Genomic DNA, 19,876 nt, shown 5'->3' with positions numbered 1-19,876 from the left:
GATCAGTGGGAAAGTCCATTAGGTATTAAAAAATAATTGTAGCCCAACCTGCAGCTTATCTTTTATATGAGACCCTTAAGATAGATGGGTGACCCACAACCAACACAGAAATAAAAGATTAGCAAGTCTGCAAACAGAAAAGAGAGAAGAAATTAGTTTAACCTATGATGTAGATGGAGGAAGTGAAAAAAACTCAAACAACTAAACAAACAAACAAAACAAAACCACCCTTTCGGAATAAAAGTCTTTTAACTGCAAAGCTTGAAAATAGCAATGAATACCCTGACACCCCACAGCAGGCAGTGCTGAGATACGTCCATGACCACTCCACCATCAGACTCCCCCAAGCTGGGAAAGGACTCTGTGCCCTGATCAGGTCCCATCCACACTGCTGGTGTTTCCACAGGAAGGCTCTCAGTACCTTGGGATGCTGTGTGTGACCCCACAGCAGCACATCCTCTTCCCCTGCCTGCTGTACCCGGGTGTGTGACACCGTCTCACACTTCTCTGGGAAGCTCAGCCTCAGCCTGAAACGATGGGAGCCTCCATAAAAGCAGAGCGCATGGCTGGGGTGGGACTGGCCCTGGTACAACCTGTAAAACACTCAAGCTGCACCGGGGATGTGTTTGCTGGGAATTCCAGCCAAAAGAACCAAGTATTTTGCACCTGCGGTTAATCTGTGACCAGAACCTGAATAGCTTTTGGCTACAAAGTAACAAGACAAGTGGGGGATGAAACAACAAAACCAGAGTATCTTGCGATGTTTGCCGCATAGTCTGTAGCCTGCCCTCATCCTCAGCAGCCAAAAGACCTCCTAGGCTATCACTCCTGTTCTTCCTACTGCAGGTCTTTGCTTTCAAAACCACAACAACGGGAAGAGATGGGCATTTTAATTTGCTGGTTTCTTTAGCTAAGCAAAACACTTTGGTTTATAATAACACCAATCACGCAACTATAGAGCATTAAACCACAAGCACAATAAGGTGACAAGTGTCACAGATGTCTTCACTGTGGCAGTCCTTAACAAGTCGGTGGCTGATCTCAGAGGGCACAAGGAGGTAAAACTGTTAAGCCCATTCATCCCGCTGAGAAACAGCTTTTAAATGCAGCAAACTCGGAGAAAAAAATGTGTAGTTGCACAGCAAGGCCTCTCTGACCATGGGAAGGAACCCCTACCTACACTCTTTGTGGTTGGTTTTTAAAAAGTGTTGAAAGCTGAGATTAAAATTTAGGAAAAGAAAGTATGTACCAACATGTGCTTTCCCAGAGAGTTCAGAATGCAAACATCTGAACAAGACCTCATATTCTGATTAAAATAGTGCGAAACTTGTGCTCCAGCAAACAATGGAAGAAGAGCAGACAAAGGTAAAATTACCTGGCAGTGAAAGACTCAAGAGAAAACACTGGAGAAAAACTGACAGTACATCAATATAAACCAATCCTTTGCAATTCTGGCAGATGAGGTGTTTGTTTGTTTTGGGGTTTTTTTTATGTTTTACTTTAAAAATCTAGGTAAAGTCTATGATTTCTATGTGTGAACCAAGTTCCCCAATCCAGTGCAGTCAAATCAATAATGATGTTTGTTAAAAAAAAAAAAAAAAAATAAATTTGTACATGTAATATTTCATGAGTAACATAAATCACAAAGGAGACCTGTATTTCATCTTTGTTATCTACACATTGAACAACTGATACCTTCTCAGAAAATAAAACTGTGGTAGTAACATGCAGTGTAAGCTCTAAGCAGAGATGAATCAAGAACCACGTGCTGATCTCTTCTCCCTGGGATCCAGTGATAGTTGGAATGGTTCAAAGCTGTGCCAGAAAAAGTTTGGACTGGACATGAGGAAACATTTCTTTACTAACACTAGAACAGCCTTTCTAGAGAGCTGCCTGATGCCACAAGCCTGTCCCTGTTTTAAGAGATGTGTGGATATTGCTCTTACCATCATGCTTGAACTTTTGGTCAGCCCTGAATTATTCAGGAGGTTGGATTAGATGATCGTTGCACATCACTTCCAACTGAAATGGTCTATCCTGTCTGTCCTATTCCATTCTATGTCAGGTATGTATCAGCACCAAGTGCTGCAGACTATGAGATCAGATCAGATGCACTCAGTGGTATACAACGCAGATGCCCAAAAAGCCATCAGTGCCAAGTTGCTCTGAAACCACAGCAGTGTGTATGGGACTGACAATAAATCCATTTATGGAACACCATTCTTGCTCTCAAATCGCATTCTGATTTTCCAAATTTGCTCTGGTTTCCAGAACAGACAGCGTTTGAACATCAACAAGCGCACATACGAGGCTGCCCAAATTAGAAACAATTCATTTGAAATTGCTATGCAGAGAGAACAGCAAGTTTCAGCTCCATAGATGTGTAAGCACCATCCGCTGAAAAACAGAGTTTGAAAGTTTTGTAGTTTCAGAATGACAGCCTCCTTTGTATCCCCTCTCTTAAGGGCACTACAAATGTTAAGTATTGGCTTTCCTATGCCCCAGTTTTGACCTATAGCTAACTACGGCCCTTCAAGAGCAACATGTTAAAAACTTACACGTTAGTTCGGTTTGGTTTTTTTAGTTTCAACATGTCATCGTGTTTTCAAGCCCATCTGGAAACCTGTTTGCCACCCATATGTCACATACACACAGTCCCTTTTCAACGCCAGTGGCAGGCTCAAAAATCCCAATCTGAACTGAAAGCTTAAAAATTTCTTATACCTTTGAGATTATTCGAATCCTTGAATCACAAAAAGGTTACCACAGTAGTAGCTTAAATACACACCACACACCAAAGCAAGCACTTCTTACCTCACATTGCAATCACTTAGCTGAAACTGAGCACACAGCTCTTGTGGAAGCAAGGATATAGTTTAACTTCATATCTGTGATCTGAGCTCGTTTCTCTAAATCTTACGAAAAGAACAATGATTCCCCAGGTATATTTCTTCCCATGACAGTCAGTGAGAAAACAATTTTTCCCTCAAGTAATTGCCACATACATAAAAGCAATATTCTACAAAATGCAATGATTGCTTGCAAGGGCAGACAACAAAGTCCTATTTTACACATACACCAGGGTCTGTTCACTCTTTACACTGTTACAGCTCTTGCCACTGGAGCTCCTGCCATCCATTTGCCACACTTTGTCATAAAATGACTTTGATGAGGCCAAAATCAGCGCAACAGGATCTTGTTTATGCAATATATATTAAAATGAAAAACCAAGAATGAAACACAATTTACACCTTTTATTAATTACTTTTCACTGGTACTTGACAACCATTAGCATGAGGGTCCACCAAGACTTTGAAGAAAAAGCATCTGAATTTTATTTTCCTAATTCAGCCATCAGAGACTATCACAATAGTGCCCTTCTCTCCCTAAAGCAAAGTCCCTACTGCTTTTTTTATGTGGTTTGTGGGGTTTTTTTCAAAATCTTGCAACACTTTTAAGCACTATCCAGCACTGAAAACCACTCTCTATGCAAAGCAAGGTGTCTTCTGTTCGGCCTTTAGTTCTGTGAATTCACTGCTTCTACTGAGAAAACCCTGCAGGTACCAACCTTCCACGCTTCCCACCCACGCAGAAGTTCTCCAACTGCGCAATAAATGCCGGGTCAAACGAGTGTTACTCCACCACTAATTAAAGTTTTGTTATTGTGTAACAGACCTAGTTACATGGAGCGATCATTCTCCATCATGTTACCAGCACAAAGTCATTGAAATGCAGGCCCTTGCTCGCAGCGCTCTTCTAATAAGACTTAAGGAGTAATTCACGTCGTCTCACAGGACTGTGCAAAAGACAATTCAAATATAAGCAATATTTGTGATTGGTTTGTTCATGTGAACTATTCTGGTGGCAGTATCAGAATAGTCTATTTTTATTGCAAATTGGTTTTTACTATAACGAGTTCCATCTCTATGAAACTAAGGCTTGCAACATTGATTTCCATGGTGCTGCTTAGAAAGCCACCGCAGAAGAACAGTGTGGATGTCAGGGCATTTTACGTGGCAGCAGCACGATTCTGTGAGCAGTCCGAGTGGTGGATTTGCTCCAGGTTATTTTGACTACTACATGCAACATTTTACTGAAATGAGCAGGACATCCATGGAGTGAGATACAGCGAGATTTTGAACAGTCAGAACAACACCGAGTAATACCGGGCAACGAGACATGGCTGGGTAAGAATAGACCAGCAACTTGGACATCCCGTGGATGATTCTGTCAGCATGTTGTATAATGATTTCAAAAGTAGGAAATTAAATTTTAAATAAATAAAAAAAGACCTAAGCCAATAAAGCAATCCAGGAAATTGAGCAAAGCTTGACACTCTTTGCTTAGCTCTACCATTGTGGCAAGCTTTGGCTTGCAGATAGGATCATTTCATAGTCCTCCCAAAAGAAGACACCGTGATATGCCTTAATGAAGTAGTGATGGCGAACAAGTTCTTTTTGGAACTGTGAACATTCATCAACCACTTCCTTAATTCTTCAAGCATTGTATCAGTTCATCAGTGAGCATTTCTAACTGCAATGGGCACATGAGCCCTAAAAGAACTTCTTGGAAGGGACAGCAGAAAACATCTTTATTTACATATATTGAGGTAGCACAAAGATTCTATACCAAAAAGCTTGAAAATCTGACCACATACTTTTCTGTGGGTGCAGCAAAGAATTTCAACAGAGAAAACTTATTTACAAGATAGTCTTCATAAATGCAATACTAATCTTCAAGCTTATCAAATAACCAAACTAAAACAACAACAACAAAATATATATATATACACCAAGAAGAATCCTCCAGTGGGTCATGCCTTTCTGCTTTCAACAAAACTGAGCAGAGACCCCCATCCACCAGACTGTCAGCTCAGATCCCTGGGCATTCAATATTGTTTCATAAAGTTTAACTTCTGAGAAGAGACACTGTTGAAAGCAATCGTTCAGCCAGCCAACTACTGTCACTTCCATGAATATGAATAAGCTCCAATATAGGACACTGAGCTTTTTGCAAATGTAAGAAGATCCAATTGTTCAGTTATTCTTTGCCAATAAATCAACCCGCCATTATTTAGAGATTTTTATTTTCCTCTGGTGCCTGAATATGTGGGTGGAGTTTTGTTTTAAAGTCCCCTTCTTCCCACTTCATAAAGATTATTTTTATGCCACCTCGCTAAGCTTTCAGAGCAGCAGGAGGAATCCTACTGTCAATGGGATGAGGCCCTTGAAAAGGTATCTATTGCTATTTCTTCTGAATGTGCATGATATTAACTAGTACCTTCTCCAAGGCAAAGGGATAGCAAAAGAAATGGTTAAGAAATTGTTAAGAGTTCACGAAAATTAACATTTGGTGTAATTTTGTAGCCATAATTTGCATGTACACAACTTAGACATAAATACATATGGATTAATGCAAATTTTCATACCGGGAAAGATTCACTGTGCTCTGTAAAACTAAGGGTAAAGCTGGTGATGAATCATTTTTTTAAAATATTCTAGTCTGGATATATAAATAGCTCTCTGTTTCTAGAATAATTACTACTGAAAAACGCAGCTTCTGAAATAACCTAGGCCATAATTAACCTTCGCTTCATTAAATCACAAATAATATCTTTAGAAGTCTTATTTGTAAAGGCAAGCTGATTAATTTAAACGTTTCCCTTTTGCAAAAGATCTAATTGAAATTATTTACCCACGTAGGGACTTGTCAGACCTCGTATACTCTGGGCAGGTTTCCAGCCGGCTCCCTTGCCCTTTTCCCCAGCTCCCCGGGACAGTGCTCGGCGCTGACCCCATCTCCGCCTCCCCCCGGGGGGCGCGGGGGCGGATGCTCGGGGAGAGATGCCCCGCCACCTTCCGCGGCCGTTCCCGCAAGCGCCGCGTCCCCTGCCCGGCCCCTCGGTGCCGTACGACCCCCTCCCCTCAGGGCGGGACCCTCTCGCCTGCCCTGTCCAGCCGCGTCCCTCATGGGGGATCGGGGGCGGCGGTGGGGACCGGGGCCCAGCCTTCTCTCCACAGCGGCGGAGAGAGGCGGCGCTTGCGGATCCAGGAGCGATGCGGAGCCCCCCATGCCATGACCTGCCCTGCCCTCTCTGGGCAGCCCGGCTGCCTCCCTACCAGCCCGGGCTGCCCTCCCCGCACGGCCGGGCACGGCTGCGCTGAGCTGGGCTGGACTCGGCGCCACCGCCGCCGCACCGCGCCGTCCCTCCCCTTTCCTTGTAAGACAGCGCCGACCCCCGACCGAAGAAAAGTTTCCAGCCGAGCGCCAGGACAGATCCGGGCTGACCCCGGCGCTGACACCCCCTCCCCGCCGCCGGGAGGGGACGGTACTCCCCCAGCCCCGTCCCGTCCCAGCCCCGCGGGTGCCGCCCGAGGCGCTCACCTTCCTGCACCGCATGGAAGGGGTTGTTGGCCTCTATGAGCTTGATGGAGTAAGTGATTTTCTCGCTCTGGAGGATGTCGTCATTGAGGTTCAGATCCGACACCGCCTGCTTGAACACCTCGTCGTCCTTGGCAGCATTGCCCTCGAAAATGGCACCTGAGGGGAGGAAGGCGGCAGAAAGGTGAGGAGGGTTCGGCCCCGCTCGTCACACCCGCCGCCCCAGAGCCCCCTCTCCCCTCCGGGCCTGCTCGCACGCCCTCAGGCAGGGCATTCCCGGGGCATCGGAGCCGGGACGTACGCGGGGGCGGCCGGGCAAGGGCAAGCTCAGCATTTCTCCGGGCCACTTTTGCTCCACCGGCATGTACGGAGCCCTGAACAGCAGCCACGCCGGCGTGAGGGACTCGCTTCGCCAGAGACGAGAAAGGGAACAGGCTTGGGAACTCCACCAACTTTTTGCTCCCTCTCTGCTTCGCCGCTCCTGGGATGCCGCCTTTCAGGCCGCGGTTTTACTGAAGCTTACAAGCAGGCACAAACGGGAAGCCAGGATTTGTGTCCAGTAACCTGGAAGCTGTAATTTCACTGTCCTGTTTATGCAGTTAACGTGAAAACATCTGGCGATGTGTGTTACATAAAATCCCTCCCTACGGAGCGTGTGTGTGCCCACGCCAGGCTTACTGCCCTGCTGTACGCGGCGGTGGGAGATCTTTAGAGCTGGCAACAAAACAAGCAAAAAACCGGTTATTCCCCAGCCTGGAAAAGTCCTGATGATTCACACCGTGCGTGCCTGTGCACTGCCCGTGTGAAATCAGAGCTGTGCACACGGCAGCTCCTCGCTCCTGCCCACCGGACCGCTATTTCTGCCGGCACTTAGTTGGCAAACACCACTAGGGCTGAAGTTCGTGCGAGGAGAAGCCGAGGGGACACCGTCCACACGCAAGAGAAGGGGGGCCGAGGGGAAGACCCGCAGAGGTTGTTTCGCCCACCCCTCTGCCCCCGGCCAGAGCCTTTCTCCAAGGCCGCCCCACCGTCTCCCTGCGGGGCTGGTCCCGGTGCCTGGCCTGCCCTGGGGAGAGTGTCCCTCGGCCCGAGACCCCCGCTGCGGTCAGGGCTGACCCCGTCTCCTTAATGGCTCCGCAATGCTGTCTGCCTTGGCTGCGCCCCCAAGGCTCCGGAGGCGAGTGGCGATGACCGGAGCCTCCATCGCCGGCTCCGGAGGTGCCCGTGCCGGGAGACTTGTTACAGGGCTGATCCCCCTATCCCTTTCCTCGCCCCGGCCCGACACGAGAGTTTCCTCCTCTCAGTGGAGCCTCCCCTCACTAGGATGGCTCCTGCCCCGGCCCCCTCCTTTTTTTGATCTTTTCATCCTGCCCGCAAGGCTGGTGGGAATTACGGCTTTTCATTTCCCGGCCGTACTCCCATCTCCTCCTCTATCATCCTCCACAAGTGATTCTCTCCCCCCTCTCCGCCCCTAAACATCCTCATTTTCGTTCCTGCTGGTACCTTTCAACACCAGCCAAAAGGTGACTGCAGAGCCTCGCTTTTCCTTGCCAGGCTTCCCGCGGACATCACCATTGCCTTGCTCCCAGAAGCCATAAAAGTTCACATCAGCCTTTCCTTAGCCTCTTATTCATCCCTCTCTTCCTCCCACTGCTGATCCAGCCTTCTTGCTGCCCAGGGGTTTTAATGAGATCTTATTCAAACCACAACAGTTGCGCGCATAGACACACACGCACACACAGAGCCGCTGCAAAGCTCGCCTTCCTAACCCTTTCCCAGCCAAGTTCTCCCCCTCCGCATTCCGGCTCGGCTGACACCTGCTACGACAGGGGATGCAAACCAGGGGATTATCTCCCCTAAAGTTTTCCCTGTGAGCACGTTCAGATTATGCCTCTCTCCTGCTCGGGTGATGGGGGCGGTTGTTTGTTTTCGGTGGCGAGGAGGCGGGGGGTGGGGGGGGAAGAAAGCCTTTCCACGCAAACAGGTCCAAGCACAGACTCCCCAGGCACATGGGAGACCGCAGCGGCCGCTCCGGCGGGTCCCCTGCCCGCTCCCGGCCGGGCAAACAGCCGGCATTTCGCCCCTAACTTTACAATCAGGGAGAGCAGGGTGGGGAATTCAGCCGCCTTTCTCCCATCCCTCCTCCTGTCTCTCCACGGAGTTGGGTTCAATCGCTGCCCGTGACATTATCGCGGCTAAACGAGGTTCTCCCTTTATATATTTATTTATCTACCGCCTCTATCTCCAACCCCCCCCGCTCCCGGTCTTACCAATGTGGATGATGGAGTCCGCCCGCACCGAAACGCACTGAAATATCCAGGGGAAAAGCCAGAGCATCAACACTTCCATTTCCAGCCTCTCGCACAGCACATCAGCCCGGGTTTGGTGGGAGAGACAGACAGGGGAAAAGAAGAAAAAAAGGCGCAAGGGCAGGTGGAGCAAGGCAACGGGCGCCGGGGGGAGATGCCCAGACACCCCCCTCTTAGAAAAAAATCCCTAATTCCCGCAGCGAGCCAAGAATTTCCCAAAAATCGAGTAAAAACGGGCGATGGGGACAGGAAGAGAGAGGAAAAAAAAAAAAAAAAAGGAAAAAAAAAAAAAAAAAAAGCCGGGGCTCAAAAAAAAAAAAAAATCACGGAGGTAGATCCCGGGTTGGCAGGCGGCACGGCGGAGCCTCCAGCGCTCGGTGTGTGCCGGGGCGCCGGCAGACCGCGAACTGCGGAGCGGCCCCCCCGCCGCCGCCGCCCGCCCCCCGCGCCACGTGACTGCGGAGCCTCGGCGCTCGGTGCCGCCGGGGCAGGGACGGGGCAGGGGGAACCGGGGCGGCCGGGCGGGAGCGGGCACGCTGGTCGCGGCTGGATACAGCTGGGTACATCCGGAATTAGATGCACATCTATCTATCTATCTGTCTATCTATCTATCTTTATATATAACGCCTATCTCCCGGAGGAAAGGGGCAAAGGGGCCGATGCTCGAAGCGCAGAGAGGCGAGGCGGGCGGGCAGCTCCCGGTTGCCGGGCGCGGGAGGGTCCGCGGGGCCGCAGCCGCTGCCCGGAGGGCGCCCAGCGCTACGCGGCCTCCCGCAGCCCCCGCCCGGCTCCGCGGGACGCCCCCGCAGGTGGGGGCGAGGGGCTGCGCCCGCCGCCGCTCCTGCAACTTCGGGGCACCGAGCCGACAGCGGGCTGGAGGGATTGCCCCTTCCTCCTTCCCCACGCTGGAGCCCGGGACATGATCCACGCGTTCGAGGAGCGAAATGGAAATGGGAGGCTTTTACCCCCGCGCTGGGGGCGAGGGGGTGGGGGAGAAAAGCGGTACAGCATAACCTTTTCTTGTTTTGTTTTGTTCTAGCTTTCAATGAAATCTAATTCATAAATTGGACATGCTCAGGCTCAGAAGACTAATTCATCCCCTAAAACAAACGCATCAGTGATTGCAGGCACCCAAACGTGACAAGCGTCTCAATATACCGAGGATCCAGAGAAAACAAATTCATTCAGGAGCCCGAAACGTAATTAAAACTACTGCCAAGAAAATGAGTTGAGTGCAGGATGTTACCAAGATTATTAAGTTGCTGTAGGGCTGAGGCACGGACCGCTATAGCGATACATACAGATAATGTCAGCCTTTGGATAACGGGAAGCAGAGCGATTCCTGGAGGTCGCAGTCTTGCAAGCGCAAGCCTGGTAACAGCGCGCTGTGGCCGCATCCTGCTCCCGGGAAGGGAAAGGCAGAGCCCGAGGGCTCGGCGGGAAGTGACCTGAGCCCCGGGAGACTGGTCATGGAGGGGCCGGGGCCCCCGGACCCTGACACCAACTACAGCATCCCTGTCTCGTCTATTCAGCACACTTTTTACAACCATCACCTGTAATGCTCTAGTAAATTCTCCAGATACTTAGCATTGCTTGCTTGCAGGAGCGATAGCTGCAATGTATTTATTCCATATAGGAAACATTTTTTTTTTTCCCTGCAGAGCACAGTACGGCAGAACTGCTCACCGCTAAGGAGTAGGAAATCTAGATAAGCTTTACAGTGGCTGGGGAGGCAGAAGGGGGAGGGAACGCACAGTATAGACGGAGCAGAGTAAAAGAGAAGGAAGTCGAAATGGAAATGATATGAACAAGAATCCCTGTTGATCCACACGCATCAACAACCTCCTATTCGGTAGTAGTTACAAGCACAGCTTTTGAACTGGGAAGAGCAGGGGGTAAATAAAACAAGATATGGTTTTTAAAAATAAATCACTTGTTAACTACTCTTGCTTACAGTCCTTGTCTTAAATACGCAATTTCACACTGATCAATGCAGAATGATATATACTATACTCTGCATTTCATGTAATAAAAACACTTAATCCAGATAATTGGCTTCTGGGACAGAGATCAATAGAAATGTTCCTTATTTGACTACGTTAGCAAGTCAAAATTAATTCTAATTTACATTTGCTTCAAATCAATATGCACTTAGTGACTTACACAGGCTCTTTAAAAAGTTAAGCACCTATATTGACCAGACTCATATATATGTCAGTAACAAGTACATGTGTGGGAATTAGAGAGGGGGAAAGTGTTACTGCAGAACCAGCCTCTGACTTTCATAGAGTAAAGGAGGCTAAATTTATTTGTGTTTCAAGAGCGTTTTGGCATCCTAGCCTGAAACCTGTGGAAATATGCAGCTGTTAACCCTGTGATTTATGCAGGCACCCGAGTACCCGTCAGTAGCACTGCAAGCCCTCGGGAACAGGCTTACCTCTTCCTGTAGTTTGCACAGTGAGGTCCTGACCTCAGCTCAGATGCCTCTGGCTGCTATTTTAGTAATAATAAAGTAGTAATATAAAATATTAAAAATCTAAACCCAGTGAATTGGACAAGTTACAAAATTTCCTGTGAAATCCATGAGCAAACACTGTGCATGCAGAAAAGGATCCAGTCCCAGTCAAGGGAGGGATGAGGGAAAGACAAGAGCCCAGACTAATGTAAAACAGACCAACTGAAACAGGCCCCAAAACTGGGCAGAAGGCTACAGTCAGAGGGCAACAACAAACAAGAAAGAGGCCTAGAAGAAATCCCAAATATCATAAAATCTGATATGCAACATGCAAAGTACAGTGAGACCTAAATGGATCCAACGCAGCAAAGAGAAGAACTACAACTTCAGTAGCGTCTCTTCAGGATGAAGAGTTGCAGCAGTCAGGCTGCATTGCCTTTTCTTTCCCATTATTTGCATAATTTTTTTCTTTCTCTTCTCCCTCTACTCTTTTTTTTTTTTTTTTACCAATGGTAAAAGAAAAGCTGACAACTTTGACTTGGATTGTGTCTTTCATAACACTTACTGATTCCCCTGTGATTTCCCCTCCTTCCCCAAAAAAGCTATCAGTGCTACATTTCTAAGCCCAATATAAATGAGACCACTCATTTCAATTCAGCCGCTCATAATTTGCCACCAGGAGAGTGCTGACATTTTGCGGTGGGTGAACATTGTTTAGATGCAGCAATCAACACTAAAAGGCTAATCCATTTGCCAACATTTTACATAATAAGACTGTTGTAAGTCACCGTGATATTCCATCACCTTTGCACAGGGGACTCATGGCACACGATTTCAGGAGGTACCACTGGATTTACAGTGCCAATGGAAGAATGACATCTCATTAGCAATGTGCAAAGCAAATACCCAGCTCAAGTGACAGGCACTACTCAGAATTCAACTCTGTGGCAATAGGTGTGATTCTATGCCGATTTCAGACAGCTCTATTACCTTTGCAAACCACTGTGGTGATTTTAGGCTTACCTGTCATGAGTTATGGCTGTGCTTATTGCTGTTATCTGAATGAACATGGTATGAGGCCTGTACCAAATGGGGTTTGGTAACACAAGAGAATGGCCTGAGTAACGCTCCCAAAACTACACTGCAATCAGAAACAAAGAGTTTCTATGAAGGCAAACTGAAAGGCTTGTGCAGTGCCTCACTCGGAGACTTGTGCCCAGGGCTCTGTCCCTCTGCTCTACCATGGCAAGACTGGAGCACATTTTGAAAGACAACATCAGAACTTGGGCTGTAGGATGTGGCCTGGATCTGGAAAGCCCCTCATGTTCAGTAAGCACTTACGAAGCTGCTTCACGAGCAGGAGCTCTGCAAGACCATACCATTGAGACTTCTATCATCTTCTAGCCTATGCTCAGAATAAATGGAGTGCTTCAAGATGCAACATTTCTAAAGTCTTCTCCCAAGTTCCACCCATTTACTGTAGCTAAGCTGAGGCTTCCACACATGAAAATATGTGGAAGTATGCATATCTACATCTGTACACACTGCAATGATTATGGTTCCTTCTGAAAGTAAATGGAACTCCTCTAAACTAGTTCTACAGATGTAAAGATGCAGCAAATACCTTCAATTGTTAGCTGCTCAGTCTATGGAGCTAGAAGAAGGAAAACACAAAATAAACAAAAATATTATCATATACAACATGGTAACAATCTCAAGCCAAGGTATCTATTGTTAACACACACACACACACACAAAATTGAATTTCTCGTTCTAAACTGCAATGAAATTGAACAGCTGTGCTTCACTTTGGAAATAGTAATGCAAAATCTCAAACCTACTATACATTCCTTACTTTGTGGATGCTTATGTTTAAAAATTCTTTTTGATTGTCATTCTCCTGTGCTGACAACCTTGAGTTTCAGTTGCTTTATTGAAGCTTCCTTTAGATTATTGAAACCACCTTTTCTGTTTTCATGGTTGATAGCATAGTAGGATAATCTTCCTGGAGTAAATGGACTAAAGTCTGCAAGAAGAGGCTGCTGAATTATATAGTTCTTTGTGGGACAGTCAACATTCTTGATTAATTTGTTGTGTGCCTACTAACCATCTGAAACTTTGTTACAGTCAATACTTTATTTGGATTGACGTGCCTTTTAAGATGCCATAAAGAAGGCAAAGCACTATTATTTCCATATTTTTACCTGATTTAATTCAGCAGAGTACACACAGCCTAGATTTGATTTAATTCATACTTATGTTTGCTTAATTTCATCAGTTCAATATCTGTTGCATCTTGATAAGATTCATATTTACTTCCCTCCTCCTCTCTTCCAGCTGTGCCTTTTCACACCTTATTTTACTCTAACAGGCATTTTCTTTACAATAGGTAAGGGCCTATGCAGGCTTTTCCAGCCTCCCACAGTTTCATAATGGCATAAATACACTCATAATGTAGTCCAAGGCAAGTTTTATCGGTGTTGGTAAGTGTAATCTCTATCTTGGCATTTGTATTTAACAAATACTTTGATTCAGAAGGAACTCAAAAAGGAATCTCTCTATTCACAGCATTTTAATACCATCAATATGTATTTTATTGAGAACTCTAACACACAAGTGGCCAAAGAACCCTTTGTAATTACTGTTATGGGATGTGAGTATAACTCACTGTTACAGGAAAAACCCTTTCTCCTTCATTTCTAAGCAAGCTCCTTGTCATTATATCCACTGAACACTCACTGGTAAAGGCTACACTCTGTAAGCTCTTTTCCTGAGCAGAGACCCTTCCTTTAGGAGGAAAAACAAAAACAAAAACAAAAACAAAAAAAAAAAAAAAAAAAAAAAAAAAAAAAAAAAAAAAAAAAAAAAAAAAAAAAAAAAAAAAAAAAAAAAAAAAAAAAAAAAAAAAAAAAAAAAAAAAAAAAAAAAAAAAAAAAAAAAAAAAAAAAAAAAAAAAAAAAAAAAAAAAAAAAAAAAAAAAAAAAAAAAAGGAGCAAAGTAGATGTGGCTGTCATCTTTGTTACAGTACAGTTGCATAAGAATGCAGGCTCTCCAAGTAAAAGTGTTTGTCAGTTGTTCCTGATTTAATAGTAGCCATATCCAGATAATCTCTGAACTAACTTCACTGGCATTCATCTGAGGAGAAGAAACAATTTACAAGATTCTCCACAGAACAGATAAAACCCTCTCCAGGGGAACTCCATTCAAAAACATCTTGCATGCCTCATTGATCCATCCACATTGTACACACAGTCCAGTCTCGTGAGTTGTTCAATGAGCTGCCTATTACAGATGAGGAGACACTGCTAGGACAGCTGTCCTCTGCCATCACAGCAACCCAAAGAGACAGACACACCCCAAATGGAAAACTACAACAAGAAAAACCCCAGATGTCATTCCTTGTATAGCTGCCATAAATACATACTGATCAATCTCACACTTTAATGGGTAGCAATAGAAGGACCCCTATGTTTTATAGATACCTCACTGAATACATTTCCCAGTACTTCCACTGTTACAAAATCTACCAACATCTGACCATAAAAATCTATCCTTGATTGAAACTGCAGGGTGGATATGCCAGACACAAGAGAAAGCAGGTTACTAGAATTTAACCTGCAGTTCACCTCAGTTGGGTGAGGACTCTGGAGAAGTCACATTCTTGCTGCTTTTTACCTTACCCTCCCTAGACAGCAACAAAACCAGTAAAGCAGATGCTGCTGTGTGGTGAAGCCCATAACCATGAGAGTCTGAATATGTTCATTTGAAAAGTTCTGCCCCCCAGCCAAGACGCAGTAACTGATCTCGTGTTTGTTCCTACTGCACTGCAAACTCCACCAAGGAGTGATGTAAGCAGGAAATTTTGCTACGAGCCAGAAACTGCCCTTTGCTGCATCTCAGACAAAGAATAGGAACGTTTTCAGTTGCACTAATTCCGTCCTTTGCCATCACTAAATAGTGACGCAGTTTGAGGGGACAGAGTCCTTTAAAAGCCTCACAATGGCAAGTACTCTAAGTGGAAAGTAAAAAAAAAAAACCCACACACAAAACCTGATCTTTCTCAACAGTCCATTCTAAACCATATTATGCTCAGTGACTGTCTCACAATAGGTCACTTCTACCAGCTGATGAGGTCTCTTTTTTTGACTTGCAATGCTGTGTCATGGAGTTGATGGGTTGGGGTTTTTCTTTGTTTGGGGTGGGGTTGTTTTGTTTGTTTGTTTCCCACTGTGTTTTTATGGCATCTACTTTGCATCCATTTTTACAAACAAGGGCATATTTGCCTTTTTATTGACTCCATTAGCATTAATGGCAGTCACACACACAGAGCAGGAGAGAATATATTCTCCCAGGGATTTGTGTTCTCTTCTAGAAAAGGCTCCCAGTCATGGAGTTCATAATTCATACTCATGTTTCCAGGAAGGGCTGAAATGAAGATTTTATACCAGAATCATCAGCTTGACTCTCACTGTATGCCTGACTCCAAAATTTATCCTCTCAAAGCCTTTGCTTGTAATTTTTATCTCTTAGAGGGAAAAAAAAAAAAACCAAAAACCAAAAAACAGAAAATCAAACAACAACAACAAAATAATGCCAAAACAGTATGGTAAACTGTCATGGTATTCCTTAAATTTCCTATTTAGAAAAGGGGATTTTTTTTTTAAAGGCAGTGCAATCCAGCCATTGGAGCAGAGGGGCCATGATTCCTGGGCTCCATTCCCACCACAGTCACTGATTCATTTCATGACTAATTGAGTGGACTGTTGCATGAACATCGTATTCAATTCTCAATTTAAGGGTGAACAAGAACATCAAGTTCCTTTCCTCAGTTATTGCACTCAGTCAGCTGTCCTACTTCTCTAGAAGGTATAGGGGAAACATGGTTGGCTTATTTTTGGTCAGTCAAACAAGTAATTTTAAGCAGTTTCAAGTTTGTATATCATACAGAGACTACAAAAAAAATTACCTAATTTAAAATAATTTCCATCAGAAAATGCTTCTTGTGGTTCTTGGGAACAACTCATTCCATGTAGCTGAGTCTTGATGCAAATTTTCAGTATCTGAGGTCCATTACTTACAGGACTTCAACTGTCTAATGATATTGTTTCTTTTCAACTTTTTGACCGTGGCTGGGAGGGGTGTCTGAAGTAGGGGAAGATACCTTATATTGGGATTGATAAGAAAAGCTCTAGAGACAAACCCATCCAGAACTACAAGCTGGTTATACTCATCTCTTAGTTGCATTCAAGTCACTTCTTTAATTCTGCTGGAGTAAGCACCTGAACTAGGTCCCTACCTGAGAAAGGGGTGCCCTGATGACGAGGTGTTGGAAAAGGAGGAGGGGAAGAACATACAGCTCTTTTGAGAAAGGGGGGAAAAAAAACCCCCACACCTTGAAATATTTCCATATGGCCTGGTGAGAAAGGAAGAGAGAAAAGTCACACTGCTTCCTTCCTACTTTTAGGCTGTAGAAGGTGTTTGTGAGCATGAACAGAGTAGCAGCTTTCTAACCCAGCTTTCCCTGTGTCAAGAAGTTTGTTTATGTCAGGTTGATTTTCTGTGGGCATTTTAAGCCTCTCCCTGGGAAGAAGCTTTTTCTATGACTCCTTTTTCTATAGACTCCTGTCTATGAACACACCCAGGTGTTCACAACCTTTCCCGTGGTTTAAATCATGTAAGCCACATCTTACTCCTGATCCCTTCATCATCAGTGCTCCTGATCCCTTCAACACCTGTCCCTTCCCATTTGTACAGCCCCTGCTGAAAACATGCGTGTATCAGAGACACATTTGCAATAATTTTTATAGCGTGGCCAATAGGCAACCCAGGACCACGTGACTTTGCAGCATTCCACACAGCACCGTTTGGGTATTATTTTGTAGAAGTTTAAGCCACAGAAAAAAAAAAGAAACAATGACTTTTTATTGATTCTTATTTAAAATGAACTTCAAATTACTATTTTACAACCTGCCTCAACAGTTCTGAAAAAACATAAAGAAGCCAAGAAGTTCTTCTGGCCTTCTGAAAACTCAGAGATATTGTGGTAAAGGGTTTATGAAAAGGGCAGGGAGGATAAAAAAAGCAGGCGCCACTTCAAGCATCCAGCACTCCCTGAGTCACAGTCCCTGTCACAGTACCCTTATGAAACTCCACCAGCCAATGGTTTCCAAAGTTCCCACGTTCTCCAGTGTCTTCATAATATCATTAAAAACACTGCTATCATGCTCCACTCCAAAGTGTGCCGCATTATACAGCAATATATTTCACTACAGCTACATGCTGTCCAGCTGAATGCAAGCCTGCAGTTCAAATAGCTTTGTTTGCTGCAGTGCTGTATTATCACACATGACTAGATCAGGTAACATTGATTTTTAAGCTATGGCATTGATTACAACTCTTATTTTTAAAATGCTGTCAGGATACAGCCCTTAGAAAAGTACTTTAAGACCAAATTTGAATTGCATTTCCCGGTAGTTCTCCTTTTTTTACAGAGACCATATAATAGAATTACGAGTAATGCTACTGACTTCAACATGTATTGAGGATTTACACCAATGTGGCCTCAGCAATAGAAGCTTTTAGCACTCCAAACATACACAACTATAATATACTTCAAATTATTTCTTTTCAACATGCAAAAACACTGTTTTAGCTCCACTAGCTAAAAAAGATGCTTGTTTTCCTGAGAGATAAATTTATTAAATTGAATTTGACCTTTTCGAGCATAGTTAGGTGGGGATTTCTGTTCCCTGGAAACACAAGAAGATTTTTCACTTACTGCTCTGAGTCGTGCAAGAGTCCACAAGCAGGTTAGCACAGCACTCTTGGAAGAACACTTTACATTAAATAAATTATGCCAGGGGAGGGGGCCAGGAAAACAAAACAAAACACCTCAACCTCAGTTTATCACCACTATATCATTACCTGACCAGTTTCCCTGGGTAGTGCTTGCTCCATTCCAAAAATAACCTTCAAACACCTCTCCAAGATTTCTGTGCCGATTGTGCTTTTGTTTTCACAAGCTGGTAAAGACCTCTTAGTTATTTTACTGCTTTGCTAGCTTATTCCCAATTTGCAAAGTGGGTTTCTTGGGATAATGTACAAGGACCATACTTATCCACTTCTGGCTTCCTCCTGCTGGGAATACTATTAAGTGAATCAATGCCATCACCTGTGCTGGTCTATCTGCACATCCACAAAATCTGTTACCCAAGTAGATGAACATCCTTTTCCTCACACAGCAGTTGGTGAAAACTCAAGAATAGACAGTCTTTTCCCTTTTTACCACAAGCCCCTTGTTTCACTCAGAGCTTATAAACACCAGGAAAAAAAAAAAAATCACAGGTACACAGTGATCTTTGTGTCATGTGTTACAATAAAGCAAAACTCTCTTTCTGAGCCTTGTTTGGAACATTACCTCTAAATTGGTTTAAGCATTTTTTGCTTTTGATGGACTTATCATTAGAGACAAAATATACTTTGCTTTCCCCAGAGATCTTTGACTCCACCATGTACTTGGGCTAATCAAGAGACGGGTTTCCCTCTCAAGGGACAGATTTACAATCAGGATCTAAAGAAATCCACTAGAAACACTAAATGAAGACGTATCCATTATTCCATCATTTCACATCATTCCTATAATTTACTAAGAAAAATATGTATTTCGGACAGATAAGTGACATAACAGCATTTACCATCCTGTTGTTCACTCCAAGCATCTTTTTCTAACCTCCATTCATGGATAACCCTTAATTAGAGGCAAATTAATTTCCAAATAAATTAATAAAAGCCATAACTACTCCACCACCTTCATCCATGTCAACTGAATTAACAGGGCTTACAGAAAGGGGCTCAGGAGGATCAGCAGCAAATGCCATAGTCCTCACAAACCTCAAAAACCTTCTGCATTTAATTTAGCAAAGTCCACAGAACAGAATACCTTGCCCTCCTCTCAGCATAGCAAAAACAAAATTTCCATGCAGTAAGAGAAGAAAAATCAGATTGGCCTAGGATCACCAGGGTGGAACTGTCATTTCTGCACTGGTGCCCTGTTTCACTGCCAGGGTGGTTCAGAGCTTTACCCTGCCTAGAGGGATGCAGTTGCTTCAGCACCACGACACCCTGGAGAGCAGCTGGACAGTTTTCCTTCAGCCACTCAGGTTGGTCTCCCTGCTCTTGGCACCTACTTGGATTTCTTTTGAAAGCTCAGAAGTTCCTCTTACTGTAAAATAGGTACAGATCATCCTTGCATTACACACACAACAGAAGCCTCTTATTAAATACATTACAGGTACCTTTTAGCGAACTTCCCCCTCCCTCTAATTCCGTGTTAGAGAGCTATTATAGAAAGGAACAATTATAACAAGACACATCCCTGCAAAACGCTGCTTCGTGGTGTTTTTCATCAATTCAGAGTTATATCCTCTCCCCCATTTAAGAAAACAAACCTTAAAAGTTTGTTTTCTTAAAGCCTGACAAGCAGATGTGATTACTAGGTGCAGTACTTGGTTTAGCAGACATGCTGTTTTCCTTCCTGTTTTTCTTTACAGCCCAGCATGCTCCAAGGCACTCAGTTCAACAAGTTTTTGGCAATGCCTGATATACGTTAGTAGTGTAGAATTTTCCTTTTCCCTGCTCAAAGTGAAAGTGGATATGGATGCACGGATTTTGTGTAATAATCTAAGTGATATGACTAATTTTGCATTATAATCTGGGCTCAGTATTGTTTTCA

At 44.6% G+C, this 19,876-nt stretch overlaps 1 protein-coding gene across 1 annotated transcript in view; it reads right to left on the bottom strand.

Moving 5' to 3' along the window:
• LOC114064673 (glutamate receptor ionotropic, delta-1-like) overlaps positions 1 to 8,939 on the bottom strand; it is a gene marked incomplete at its 3' end in the record, with an annotated part of 200,135 nt that extends 191,196 nt beyond the window's left edge. The window contains exons 1-2 of the mRNA XM_027897918.1: positions 8,652 to 8,939; positions 6,385 to 6,540 (exon numbers count right to left, since the gene is read on the bottom strand). Coding sequence (XP_027753719.1) covers positions 6,385 to 6,540; positions 8,652 to 8,730 — 235 coding nt within the window. The remainder of the gene's footprint in view (positions 1 to 6,384; positions 6,541 to 8,651) is intronic.
• Between the last annotated feature and the right edge of the window lie 10,937 nt (positions 8,940 to 19,876).

The sequence above is a fragment of the Empidonax traillii genome, unplaced genomic scaffold, assembly GCF_003031625.1.
Source record: "Empidonax traillii isolate 1590-97213 ecotype Southwest subspecies unplaced genomic scaffold, ASM303162v1 scaffold567:size408382, whole genome shotgun sequence".
Classification (NCBI taxonomy): domain Eukaryota; kingdom Metazoa; phylum Chordata; class Aves; order Passeriformes; family Tyrannidae; genus Empidonax; species Empidonax traillii.
This window is presented reverse-complemented; position numbering and strand designations above follow the sequence as displayed.